General features: G+C 42.1%; 1 protein-coding gene across 1 annotated transcript; it reads right to left on the reverse strand.

Moving 5' to 3' along the window:
- Window positions 1–1,888: 1,888 nt before the first annotated feature.
- On the reverse strand, window positions 1,889–14,151 carry INPP1 (inositol polyphosphate-1-phosphatase). The gene is given in 8 exon segments (XM_054043634.1): window positions 1,889–2,083; window positions 2,085–2,256; window positions 3,025–3,199; window positions 4,453–4,595; window positions 6,866–6,957; window positions 11,606–11,714; window positions 13,622–13,870; window positions 14,042–14,151. Coding segments are annotated over 8 exon segments (1,245 nt in total).
- Between the last annotated feature and the right edge of the window lie 796 nt (window positions 14,152–14,947).

The raw sequence follows: 14,947 nt of genomic DNA on the forward strand, positions 1-14,947 counted from the left end.
TGGCACTTTTACAAGCATTAAATTCATTTGGTAAAGGGAAAGTAAAGCAATGTGTAAAAACAAATACTAACTACAAAGGATATATGCCTTTCATATTTACATATGCACTTTTACATATCACTGGGTGAACACTAAGACAGGAGCTACTGTTTATTTGTAAAAGCATTAAGGCCCTGAACCTGCAACTAGCTTCATGAAGGCAGACTCTGACTTCAGTGGGACTCCATGTGGGTACAAGGCTCTGCCCATAAAGAATTCATTGCAGGATAAGGGTCTAAGATGACATTTTCTATTATTTGTGGTTTAGGAGTGAAATTCACTGTAGCACTGGGTCTATTACTGGGACTTAAATCATACATAAACTTTGTGCTAGCTCTTTCCACAGGGAGGAATGTTACCCTTTGAGAAATTCTGTTTTAATTATACATTGAAACAGTATCTATACATATGTGTGATAGTCCCTCCCCCATTTTTGTTGACACCAGGGACTTCCAGAGCCAAAAAGCAGGAGTCTCTACAGATTGAGTTAAAAAGTGAGGCTCCGCAGCTGAAGACCGTAACAGACTCACTTCCTGTGGCCATTGCAAACAGAGGGAGACGCAACACACATTGACCAGTAGGTTTCATGTGGAATCTGCCTTGTTTTACACTGGACAATAGGTATTGTTTATTAAAAATAGTAACAATAATAAACCTACTATTTTATATACTCAGATAGGAGATCAGTTACTCTGCACAGAGATGTGAAGACGCTGAGATAATTGTATTTGTTTAAATGGTTTTATATTGCAAAACATATTTAGAGGTGAATTTGGATGTTTGAATATTTGTTTTATTGTTTGTGTTTTTGTTAATGGGAAATGTACTTTAAGACCAGAGTGGGCACTTGATTGTAGTGTTTTTAGAAGACTCCAAGTGCATGACAGCCCCATCTATATTTCCAGAGTGTGAAAGACCCTGCCTTTGTAAGTTCCAAAAGGTCTAAACTTGGCTTAATAAATTTGTTTGGCGCATCTCTTTAGTACATTATTTTTTGTTTTTGTCTGTACCATTCAGGATATGTTTGATAGCTGTTCATATCTCAAGACTGGCGTGTGAGGGTTGTGCATGACTGACGTCTACACTTACCGGAGGGTCCGGCGGCAGACAATCGATGTTCTGGGATCGATCCCAGAAGTGCTCGCCGTCGACGCCAGTACTCCAGCTCGGCGAGAGGAGTACGCGGCATCGATGGGGGAGCCTCCCTGCCACGTCTGGACCCGCGGTAAGTTCGGACTAAGGTACTTCTAATTCAGCTACGTTATTAACCTTGGCCCCTTCAACTCCCATTAACTTCAAGGGCTGGTGAGGGAACTAGTCACCTTGCAGGAGACACTCCGCACCTCTTGGTTTTGTAAAGCAAGATTTGTGGTGTGTAGATATTCCAAGCTATTTTGGAACCAACTCCTCCTCCATTTCCCCCTGCTAAACAGACAAGGAGAAAGAGTCACAGCTAATGAATCTGATATTGCTTCCACTACAAATCAATGGAAGTTTTATTAATCGGGTCTTTAGAGCAAGAACTATGTGATTAGAATGCAGTGAAATCTGTATGAGACCACGCATGCTAGGCAACCTCTGGTCTTAAAAGGTTGCCTCAAAGCATCCTTATGTGTACTATGGGCTCTTCAGCTTTCCCTTTATTAGTAGGCCACCTCTACTGAGCAACTGGTTTTGGGGCAAGTTTCACTACAGTTGTGTATCATACAGAGATCTGGTTTTGCCTTAGAAGCTATATAGGCAATTGTTCATCAAACTAAATTTAATTCATTCTTTAAAACAAATGAAATAAGAAAAAGTCCTCTACCATTTACAGTAGGTTGATTGACCATTTATGGTAACACATTGATCAAACAGAGGTTTTTAAATCAGAAGACTTAAAGCTTCCCAAATGTTTCTCAGATCTGTAAGCTGCAACCCCACCTTTACTGGCCCATTTTTCTATTTCAGTGGCCCCTTAAACTTTTACATTATATAGTAAATGTGGCACATCATGCATTATTTCTTGTCTTCTCATTAAGCATTCTTTCAAGTCTACTATTCCCTCCTCCTAAGGATCTCAACACTGCATGCGGGGCATAGCAGTTCCACTTGAACGTGGAATCTTCTGAAATGAGATAAATATCAACAAAACCTTATACAACTCAAAGGCTTTTGTAACCAGTTGCATGTTGAGACCATGGGTGAAATCCTTTTCCCAGGGAAAACGCCAGTTGACTTCAGTGGGGCCAGCATTTCACCCTATGGTGATGGGACCAATCTTGGGTCTCTTCCTCAAGAATTTAGGCAAACAGTTCTTTTTGAGCCACACATTAGTACAGCTCTATAAAATGGGTGATAGGAAGCACCAATGGAATATGGAAAAGCATCATTTTACCTCTCTGCCCCAGAAGCCTGTGTATATCTCTTCTACATTGTACCAAGTACTCCTGAGCCAAGAAGAGAGAGATTCAAGGTTACTCTCACACCCAAGCCTCCAGGCTCCAATACACAGCATTACTGCCAAGCTAATGGGTCTAAGGCCTTGACATCCACTGCCATCCTAACAACACAGAGAGAAGTATTATCTTTGTATATGTTTTGTTTAATAAGCTCCATTTGACTTTAAGAAAACAGTGCCACTAGTGAGCAGCAAAATTATTAACCTCTATGGAATTTACATGGGGCCAAATCCTGCTGAATTCACTCAGTGTCTGGTTCTGGTATCACTTATTCTTCTGCAGGAATAACTCAGCTGAAATAATCCAGTGTAAAATTGATGGAAGATCAGAATCAGACCATCAATTTTCTCATACTAACTTCCTATTGACTGCAATAGGATTTTTTGCTAGTGTGAGGACTGAATAAGCATTGAGCACAACATGTTTACTTCATAAATATAAATGCGTATTTTGTGTTTTAGGCTATACTTGACTGAATTTTGTGTGTTATGAACTGTAAATGCAAGATGAATAAAAACTAACTCAAAATATTTCTCTTTTTTACCTGTCTCTCCTTGGATCTTGTGCTGCAAATGGTTGATTGATGACTAACATCAAAGGCATCCCAGTTTGTATGTCATATGCTCCATTTAAAATAGTTACACATGGAAGCCCAGATGGGAAAACTCCTTGATTTGGCTGGACATCTGCAGAACCTTTTATTTACTGGGAAGTGGAATCTAAAAATGGAATAATTTTATAACAATTAAAGACACAATTAGAACCATGATTAAGTATATACACAATGGGCCTGCGTCAGCAGTGAATACACTGACTTCTGGCCCCAGGGACGGAAAGTCCAGCTGGAAGAATGCTGCAGTGGCACAAGGTGGCCTCTTGCAACCACTGCCCCACTGTTGGCATGGAGACAGCCAGTGGATACTCAAAAAGGAGTGGCATTGGCCAATGACGGGGCATGGCTAGAGCAGGGGTTCTCACAACAATTTTTTTGGCAGCCTCAGAGTGACAATTTTTTCCCTAAAATACTTAATTAACTTTAGGAAAACTCAACAGTAAAAATACTGTACATTTATATTTTGGTGCCCCTGGCCCCCGCTGCCTCCCCGGGCCCCACTGCTTCTCCCCCATTGTCTCAGGTTCTCTTCCAAGGCCTCAGACCTCAGGCTCATCCCACTTCTTGCCTCTGGACCACAGCGCCCGGTAAGGCCAGCCCTGCAGAAGCCCAGAGCCAGAGTCCCATGGCTGGAGCCAGAGGTGGGCTGAAGCCCCGAGCCCACAGGCAGAGCCCTGCTACTATCAGAGGGCTGAAACCCAAAGCCCTGAAGTTGGCGGGGAGGGGACTGAAGCCCACCTCAGGAGGCCCTCAGCTGAAGCCCGCTGCCAGAGTCCTGTGGCTGCAGCTGGGTAAGGGGCAACTATAGCCTGTCGCTGGAGCCTCTGGCTGAACTGGGCAGGGGAGGCTGAAGCCTGCCCCTGAGCGCTGCAGGGAGGGGCCACTGCTTTGCCCCTGTTGGCATGGAGACACAAGAGGCTGTTGCGGCCGCAGGAAAATCCACTGGTGCCCGCATGTGGCCACGGTGGCCACATTTGAGAAATGCTGGGCTAGAGTATCCAGGATATGTGCTGTTTGGGGAATCCTCTGCTGCTGAAAACTTTTATGGAGTCCCAGATAGAAACTAAAGCTATCCTTCCCTGGTTGAGTCCCCTGGGTGAGTGGTGGTGTCACCACTGCCTACTCTCACAGGGGGTGAATTCCCCCTGAGGCACAGTGGGTCCCAGTGGCACAACAGTATAGGTTCAATTATACCTGTAGAAACAAAAGGGGCTCAAGGGTAATAAAAACCTTCTATCAATTAAATAGGAAAAAGACTGGTGTGTCCAGTGCATACCAATTATTTCCACAGGAAAAGGTTGATTGTGGTCATGGTGATACAGTATACTAGCGAGGGTATAAATTCCTCAGTTATCCTACCTATATTATCCACCCAGATACCCAGAATATCTTGTGGAATGTTTATCTCCTTTACTGCATCCAGTGGGTCTGTAAATGCAACATCCTAATGAACTACTTCAGCTAGTAATTTTGATGCCAAAATGTTACCAGCAAGAACTTCACTAAGAAACATGCAGTTTCATCTCGTTGAGCAAATAGTAACTTTGATCTTTTCTTCAAAACACTAACATAAAAGGATTCAGAGTAGCAGCCGTGTTAGTCTGCATCCGCAAAAAGAAGAACAGGAGTACTTGTGGCACCTTAGAGACTAACAAATTTATTAGAGCATAAGCTTCCGCGGGCTACAGCCCACTTCTTCGGATGCATAGAATGGAACATATATTGAGGAGATATATATACACACATACAGAGAGCATGAACAGGTGGGAGTTGTCTTACCAACTCTGAGAGGCCAATTATGTAAGCTAAAAAAACTTTTGAAGTGATAATCAAGATAGCCCAGTACAGACAATTTGATATCAAGTGTGAGAATACTTACAAGGGGAGAGAAATTCAATGTCCATAAAAGGAGACTGTTTACAGAATTTCTGTCACCAGAGGAAAACTTATAAAATAATGTTTGTGGTGATTAATACAGGGAGGTTAGACAAGGCTCCCAAGTTTCTCAGAAATCGTTTTTTAACAATGCTAGGTTCTTCTTTCTGCTTCTTTACTTTCAATACTAATTAGAATTCCCTCCTCTGTCCACTTGACAAACCCAATTTCACTGACAGTTGGATATGCAAGGTATGGAAGATCATGTCCCTGATTAACATGCATACCATGGAGACGCTCAGTAAGAAAGTGGTCTAAATCCTAGAATCCTTAACTCAGGCAAAATGCCCACTGAAATCACTTAAAAAAATTAAATAAAAGATTGAGTTATTTGGTTTAAACAATAGGTTACTGTGCATGCAAGTGCATATTTCTTACAAGATAGTACTTTTCATTAGTCCACAATTACATATTTACACAATTTAACATCTGTTGTCATAGGATAAATACATACAGTTTTATTCAATATTGAAAAGAAATTCGACAACACTGAAGTGAAAGAAAAATAATGACCAATATTTGCAAATTGGAAAGTCTAAAGTTAGGCACCAAATACTTAAAAGTGTTGCTTGATTTTCAAGTAGCTCTCCCTGAAGTAATTCAGTGCTTCTAAGAACTCAGCACTTTTGAAAGTCAGACTAATTGCTTACATGCCTAAATATGGAGGTTGGAGCTTAACTTTAGACTCCTACTTTTGAAAATCTTGGTCCCAGCCATTTTTTACAGTGATTTCCATAGGAATTCACTGGACTCTGTGACTTTAATCAGAGGTTCAGGTGTTCAGCACCTTTGAAAGTCAGGCCAATTAAGTGCCCAAACATGGATTTAGGTGCTTACGTATAGGCACTCAAATTTTTCAATTTTTCATTTTTTGGCCATGGCCTCCCCTTACGCCAGGGCTGAATTTGCCCCATTATAAATGGCAGCATGCAGTGGTGTTAGGACCCTCTAATTTCTCAACACAGAAAAGTGAGTCAGATAGTGTAAGTCAGTGCTTTAACAGTTAGCTCTGAGTTTATTTGCTTTTATTTTGCAGTGAGCATCTTAACCTTAACATAATCTATATTTTGTGCGTGTTAATATTTTAGAATCTGGGCAACGCTAGTAGTTGAATTCAGTTTTCATTTTAGTTATCCACATGGTATTAAAATAATAGGCAAGTCATTGATGCATTGATGAAACACATTCTCATGAGAACATGCCTAGACTTACCCCATCCTCTGTATTAGGAAATACTGTCTTGAGCTTACACCATTATAGCCAATGGGAGCATTGCTATTAACTTCAATCAGCATAGGATCAGGCCTTAATACACCATGTTATTCTTCAAGTTTTAAAGAAACATCCCAGATAAAGATGTATGGACAGATTACGATGCTTACAAAACCGTTGAAGATGGATAGAAACATTAATCTTTAATGATTCTCATTAAAGATTTCTATACACTGGTATAGACTATTGTATGCCAGTCATAACAAGAGTTGATAATGTGAACGTCTATGTATAATTGACATAAATACTATACTATACATTTACCATACTGTTTTTGTCTCTACTCACATTTTCAGTTGGAAATTAAATTCACTAACAATAGATGAGAAACCTGAGATATTTGCTTTTCAGCTATCGGTACAATCTAAGATCAACTATTCATGTGTGCAGCATTTCTGAAGCAATTTTCTATCACTGACATTCCTGTTTCCTAAAATATACCATGTTCACAAGGTATTTGAAATGGGACTTAACATATTGTAGTATTTACAGTGGAAAGCTTTAAAACATCTGTTTGTTTCAGAGTGTCAAGATGAGGATCAAAATAACACAGGAATAAAGTTACAAGAAGTAGATAATAATAACCCCATACTTACCCAGCTCATTAGTAAATTCATTGGATTCCTCCCCAGCAATGTTTTTTTCCAAACTTGGAAACTAAATTGAGTGTGAAGAAAAACAACATATGTTTAGTTTTGAACAAAATTTTAATTTAGCTTTGAAGGGCCCAATTTTGCAAAGTGCTAAATGTCCTCAACGTCCATTGAAGCCGGTGGGAATTGAGAACATAGAGAACCATAGAAGATCAGGTCCAAAACTAATAATGTAGTACTGTACTCTGCAGAAATTCAGAGATTCATGGCTTATACTGTACTTGCTTCTCAGGTCTCCCAAGACATAGTCCCATGGAACCAAACTGTTTCAGGAAGCAAAGTAACCTCTTTTTTTCCTCCCACAGAACTTTCTTCTTCAGACTTTGCCAACAAAGCATAAACTTGGCTGGTGATTAGTCATATCAGAGAATTAGTCTCTTGTCCTAGGAATGATAACAGTTTAAAATCCAGAGTCCACTGAAATCAATGGAAGTCTTGTCATTGACTTCAATAGGATTTGAATCAGGCAGATAGCATACATACCTGTCAACTATTCAGAGAGAAGATGTAGGTGATATACAACATCTAAGAGCAGTACCCAGAGAGGGTGTTCCCTCCATTTTTCCTCTCTCTTCTGGTTTTGTCTGTTTACCAGACCATCCAGTTCCATTCATCCTCCTGATGGTCACTGCAATGGAACGGAGGTCCAGGAGATAAGAGCAATGCTGAATAGTCTAAGCCAGCAGTTCTCAACCTTTCTGGGCTCAGGATCCATTTGAAAATGTTTATGGCCTGTCATGGTGCCTCAGGTGCCAAAATGTTGTGGGCTGGCCCTGATTCCCAGAGCCAATCCAATCCTTCATTTTATATGAAGAAAAGTTCAGAATGACAGTAGTTGGCAAGAGAAGGCTATATTTTAAGATTAATTTTAGCTTGAAAATTCTGTATGTGAAGATTGCCATGAACAGTACCTTTAAAATTAATTAATCCAGTGGTAAATGTGGTATGGAATTACAAGTAAGATCTTTAATGCTGCAGAAAAAAAACTGACAAGGGAAATGTTTGCAATATTCTAAAGGAAATCAGTCAACTTACATGTGTTTAACATTAGGAATATTTCTCTTTCCTCAGTGTGGGCCTGTAACTCCAGCAGATTATAATTATGAGTTACATGTGAATCAACGGATAGTTATAAGAGGCATATATTTAAAATAATAAACACTAAAGTCATTCAAAAATTTTTTTTAAAGTCTAAAGGCAATTAGTTTCTTTTCAGCTTGTTTCTACTTTCTTTAACTTTTGCTAATGGAATCCCATCCATTGATCCTTCTGCCGCATTATATGCGAACGTGGTAATTAGATTTCTACATCATCTCCTTTGTTTCTGGGCTAGTCAGTGGAAGGAATTATTCACAGATAAGCATTATTAGGATTCTGTTCCAAATCTCTCCATCTTCCCATTCCTCCTTTAAGATGATACATGTTAATATAGGCAAACAGTAGTAAAATAGGGTCAGATAGTGCTCCTATTGAAATTAATGAATATGATTCTCCACTGCCTTTAAGACCTGTGCAAAGTTGATATAAAATACTATTGTGGGTGTAAATCACTGCAATTTGATAGCATTTAAAACCTACTGTCTACTAATTTTTCCACCTTTGTATATTACTACACAAAGTACAAGGCAAAAGAAAATAAAGCTTAACAAGATTTTTAATCATTAGATTTTGTATGCTTTCTTATACCATTGGCCAAGAAGAGATGGCACAGGAGCTATTACAACGTCTTTGTGCCACCTAAATATTCCTCCAGCATTGAGGAATCTTCCAATACCGGCCTACACTGGCTTTAAGGCATTTTTGTGCTGAGCAAGCAGCACTAAGACATTGGAGAATTGGGCTCTACATATTTGCAACAATTTTACTTTCAGCAATGAATGAATGAATCAATAAGTAAATAAATTTGTCTCAATTAAATAATGTCCAAGCAAGTTGACCCAAACCTGTAGCGGTTATTAAAACTAACAACGAAGAGCCAAGTGTGTTCAGATTATGCTGAAAACAGTACACATAAATAGCTTACAACTACACATTACTATGGGCAGAGACACAAACATCAGTCTTCCTTTTTGCTGGCCAAGCCAAAAAAATCCAAGAGACTAAAAAAACTTGTCTACATAGCTTTCATGTCATTTTATTATTATATAGTATTTGTATTAATGTAGAGCTTGGGAGCTCTAGTAATGGACCAGGACTCCACTGTTCTACAAACAATAAACAAAAGACAGTCCCTGCCCCAAAGAGTTTACAATCCAAGACTAAAACAAGAGACAACAGATAGATTCAGACAGACTGATGTGGAAGTATTAAAAAACAATGAGACTGTATTAGTCAGCATGACAGACAATGGTCTCGGGACACTAGCAGCCTAGCCATTGTCAAGTTATTTGTCAGCATCATGGAAAATAAGAATTTTAAGGAGGGTTTTGAAGGAGGATTTAACTATATTGGTTTAGAAAACGATATAGTTTAAGCAGTACAACCCCTTAGTCTGGATACAGCTATGCCGTGTAAAAGTTCCTTATCGGTATAGTTTATTTCTATAAATATGCAGAAATAAACTATACTAATAAACTAACCTTTATTCCAGTATAATCACGTCCACACTAGGGGTTCTGCTTTAACTATATATCAGTTTCTAGATAGCATTCTTTTTTGTATCACGTTTTTAAGAACAAAAACTATACTAAGTGATAAAAATAATGTAATCTTTTAAAGGTATTTCTTCAGAGTAAAATAGTGCCTTACATTTTTCACAGTTCTGTACAAACTTTAATCTAAGATTTAAAAAATTTATTTCTATTTAACTGCTCAATGTTAAGCTAAACATTTGCTGAATTTAGCAGGATTAACTATTTACTGTACTTATGCTTTTCTATACACTCTAATACTTTATAAAGTCTTGAGGACCCAAAAGGTGCAAAGGACCTAATCCAACACTCATTAAAGTCAACTCTCTTTGACGTCAGTGGTTTTGGATCAGGCCCTAACTGAGCTCACATATAATCCAACATCTGGGATATTTTAAAGGTCTAATCCAGAGCACCTCAAACTATTTCTCCTTTGACTTTGAAGTGCTATCTGTGAAGTGGTGAAGGTCTTGTGATATTACTTCACAGTATGAATCTGGTTGTTAGTTTTACAGATTCTACTTACACATACCAATACTGCATAAACATTTCCATCCTAGGGAAAACAACAACAAGAAAATCTTGGGCAACATTCTATGTAAAGCTGACGAACTGGATTTCCCCCTCTCGTATGCCAGTGTAAATCAGGAGTAACTCTTCTGAAGCCAGTGAAATTACATAGGTGTAAAGTGGGCATAAGTGAAGGAGAATCTCAGGACTGATATTTTGTAATATAAATAATCCACAATATATCAAAAACAAGCAACCTTCTCCCCTTCCATGCGTAGAATACACATGGAGATCACCCTGAATCTCCCACAGTGACAGCAGAACACAAGGTAAGATGACATAAAGGGATACATTTTGTCTCACCATGAATTTCCAAAATAAACTCAGTATTTTTCTATCTAGATTCCTGAAAGCCCCTTTTAAGGGTAAGCTTCTCTATGGGACAGTCTATTGAAGTGGTACAGTGGCGGAGCTGTGGCACTGTATCGCGTCTGGTGAAGAGGCTCTACGCTCTCCCATCGGCATAATAAAACCACCTCCGTGAGAAGCAGTAGCTATGTCAGTGGGAGAAGCTCTCCTGTCCACACCGGTTAGGTCCTTGCTCAGGGGAGTGGCTTATTCACACTTCTGAACGACATACGTTATACCAGCATAAGTGGCCATGTGTACAAGCCCTAAGTGATAGCTGCTGGGCTGCCAAAGTGCCCTCATTAGAGCTATCGGGGAAAAGCAATATAATCATGTCATTCGTATAGAGCTACTCACTTTCCTGAGGACATACAAAATAACAAGAGAACATGATGTTCCCTTCAGGAATACCAAAAATAAGCGTCATTAGTGACTAAGAAAGTTCATTCCCCTCAAGCAGCTATTTTCACCCACACTTGAGCTCTTTCTTGCTGTGGTTAAAGAGCAGAGAAGGTGAGAAGTGTTGCTACTGGTGCTCTTCCTCCAGTGGGTGGTTTAGATAGTCAGCCAGTTGTAGCATTTCTCACTGCTAAAGTTGAGTGGGAGGCTGGGACGAGGGGAGTGGAATCCTCCTAGCAAGGGAAGACATCAGGGCAAAAACTGCCCATCTCACACATACATGCACTCATACACACAAAGCTATTGCTATAGACTGCACACACATCTGCCCAACCTGTTCTCCTAGGGCCTGAACCTTCATGGTGCTGAACATTCAACTCCCACTGAAACCAACTTCAGGAGCTGCTTAGCACTTTGCAGGATCCAGCCTCTGGCTAGATCTCTTGAGAAAGGTCATTTGCCTGCTGCTCGAGAAGGAAGATGTGCTATGGAAGGTACTGCTTATCCTAATATATAGGGGAGAGACAGATAGTGGAGAAGGTGATAAGGGAGATGCTACTACCCTACCCCCTATGGTGATGTGGAGAAAGTTTGATGAGGTTGACATCTAACCCAGGGAATAATGGAGAGATTGGTACAATGGGGGGTATTGCTGCCCGTAACACCAGGGGGGTGGGAAGGAGCATGTGCAGTGATGGATGTTACTGGCTGAGATCCTTGCTGCTGGGCCTCCATCCCAGCAGAATCATAATAGCAGCTGCAGCTGCTGCAGAGTGCAGCCGCCCCCTCATTTCCCCATGCTTCCTTTGAGGCCCTACAATGGAAACAGCTTCACTAAAAACAGTTTCATAATGCCTTTGCTTCCATCCTTCCCTGCTAACAGGATGCAGATTACATTTGGAGAAACACACTTACTTCTTTCTCACACATTCTTGCTGCGGGACAGAAGTCACTGCTCCCTCACTGCTGCAGGCCAGACTCCAAAACAGAATAAAGCAACTAGGACTTCAAAATTTAAGTGAATTTAACATTTGTGAAAGGCGTTAGACTAAAAGCTCTGGAGACTGCAGTTCTCCGGCCACAGGATTACTAAAGTATAGGCAAAGGATTCCCCCTACTGTACTAGTCTCTCAACTCTTCCCTGGCGAGGGCACTTTTAGGGAATGTAATGGTAGTTCAGTTTCCACAGTCCACTTAGGACCTGCTAAGTGGGAGATTTGCCATTGACTTCAGTGGAGCAGAATTGGGCCTCTCTGTCGAGGGTAACAAGTAGGGTTGCCAGGTGTCCTGTTTTCGATAGGAATGCCCAGTTGTAAAGGGATCCTGGTGGCTCCGGTCAGCACCGCTAGTAATATACAGGTGTAGGTTATATATAGGTGATATACAGGTGTATGTTATTAATCATTAGTATATAGGTGACAGGCTAGGAATCCAGCTGCTGCTGGAGCCCTCCTGCTAAATCCCAGGAGTTACATTTAGTTGCTAGAACTGTATTCTTCCCTGCAGAAAAACATTAACTCATGAGTCCTCCCACAACTGCATTATATTTTCTCCCAAACTTTGAGAACCCTGACCAGACTCTCAGAACCCTCATCTCAGTGGGATAAACACAATTTGCCCTTCCTTCTGGTTGCCATGGCTCTCCCCCTCACCAAATATCCACCCACTTCAAATACCTGACTGGGCTACTAGGGATATTCTTCCTCCTCAGCAGTCCTTTTTCTCAGTTGCTAAGACTCTCCCACACCCCTTCCACTCGACTGACAGGATCACCTGGCCCATAAATTCAGAGGTGAAAGGGTTACAGTACAACTTATTTCTTCTTGTACAACTCCATCCTCCCCATTGAATTTTTTCCTGTTTCTGCTTGTAGGAGTCAGTGGACCTGGCTCTGTAAGGTGTTTTCTCTCTGACATTCCTCTCTGCAAAGTGTTTTTGGAGGAAGACTACTGGAACAATGACATGTGTTTAGAGATGGGCTGACGCCAGTGTTGGTATAACACATTTTTTTGAGAAAATGTAAGAACAACCTCACAAAGACCAGCTTCTTCTGTCACTGTGCCCTCACAGAAGGCTTTCCCTGCACACACACACCCGTCCCCTTGACAGTGTTGCTGTTTCCACCTTCCTATGTAAACAAGAAAAAGATTTAAAAATTTTATTAAAGTGAATGTTTAAAATTAAATATACACAAGTTAAAAGGGAAGGTACTGTTCATCTTGGGTCAGGCTTGGGTTATGAGGGATTACAGGTATCGGTTGCAAGAGTGAAGAGATACATACAGATCACATAACTGGCATAGACCCAGATTGGGGTGCAAGAGTTTTTCAAGTGTCAGTGGATAAGTGGGCTCGGGTACGCCACCCATGGAATGTATAAGGAGTCCAAGTCAGCATCGGTGTAGCGGATAAGTACATGGGTGGGGTGCGTCACTTGGTCCGTCAGGGAAGGAAGTGGGTTATTTCCCTGGTTGGCAGTCTCAGTTACTCAGTGTGGTATTGGCGGTGTCCTGTGATGTGTTCCGTATAAATGTCTCTGTACCACCTGATGGTGTTGGACACCATGAGCTGTCTCATGAGCCGGGCGTAGCGTCGACCGACTCCGCACGCTCTCAGAACTGTCTCGTTGTGGGGATCCCACGAGCCCAGGGCTCCCACGATCAGGACATGTATCTGGACCTCGTATTCCTGGGCTCTCAGGGTCTCGGCCAGTGGGGTGTACTTCGACTCTTTCCGTGCTCGGGCCTTGTGGAAGGCCGGTGACCTCTTTTCAAAAGGCACCGTGACGTCTACCAGGAGAACCTTCTTCTTTTCTGCGTCCGTTACGACGATGTCAGGTCGCAGTCGGCTGTCTGTCCCGGGGATGGCGGAGTCGAGGATGATCTTCCCCAGGGACGGCGGGATGGCTTTCACCAGCCAGTTCTGGATGGCATTGTGGCGGTGCCGCCAGGCTCCGGAGTGCTGCTTGCATCTACACAGGACGTGCGGCAGGTTTTGTTTGCATAGCCGCACTTCCTGCAGCGCTTGTCCCAGTTGCCATGGGGGATGGCTCCGTTGAGAGGAACGCAGTTGAATCGGGCCCTGTGGACGAACCGCCAGTTGGCGAACCTGGTGAAGCTACCCCCGGAGAGGAAGTGGTTACTGGCGTCCCACTTGCTGGAAACCTCGAACACCTTGCCCTGGTCCGGCTTCCACTTGAGGTTCTCGGCATAATGGCAGCGGATGGCGTCTTTCAGGGGACCTTTCCAGCATAGCTCTGGCGGTCGGGATGATGATGGTGTGGTCCGGGATCTTTATGAGTGGCACCAGTATTCCCAGCTCCCGGTGCTCATCGCACCACTTCCAGCAGCAGCCGATCCTCTTACCCAGGTGTCTCGAAGCGTTGCGGGTGCGGGACCAGAGAAAGGACAGGTCTCCCCCCTCTCTCCCGAACTCAGCCTCCAGGGAGCCGCTGAGGTAAGTGGCGACGTCCTGCTTGGAGGGAGCCCGACCACGCCTCGTATGGCCTCCTGCGCGATGCTTCTCACCGTTGGGTCCAGGCACGTCAGGAGGCAGAAGGCATGAGTCATCATACTACATAGTTTCTGCTCCAAGTCCCAGCACTTTGGACATGGAATGCAATGGAAACCATGGCTAAGAAAATGCCTTGTGGAACCTCACTGCTTACATAGCCTACCATCCACTCTGGTTCAAGGTGCAAAATTCAGATGTGGAGCTATGAGCAGAGCACAGGATTGGGAGATGGGAGACCAGGGGCCCAAAGTCCCATCATTTACACTAGTATTCATCTCAAGTAACTGTACTGAAGCCAATCGGGTCACACTGGTCTAAAAATCAGTATAAGTTAGAAAAGAATCAGACCCTGGGCTTCTATTCCTGGATCTAACATAGACATCCTGTTTGACCTTGCATTGAACACAATCCTCCCCTTTGCTTTAATAATGGGCTTCCAAGAGCTCCCAAAAGTCCCCTCCAGCACATTTCTATAATTTTGAGCTAGTTCTGAGTCTATATTTCCTCAGCTGTACAATGGAATAACAACAGATAG

This window comes from Malaclemys terrapin, chromosome 11, assembly GCF_027887155.1.
Source record: "Malaclemys terrapin pileata isolate rMalTer1 chromosome 11, rMalTer1.hap1, whole genome shotgun sequence".
Lineage (NCBI taxonomy): Eukaryota > Metazoa > Chordata > Testudines > Emydidae > Malaclemys > Malaclemys terrapin.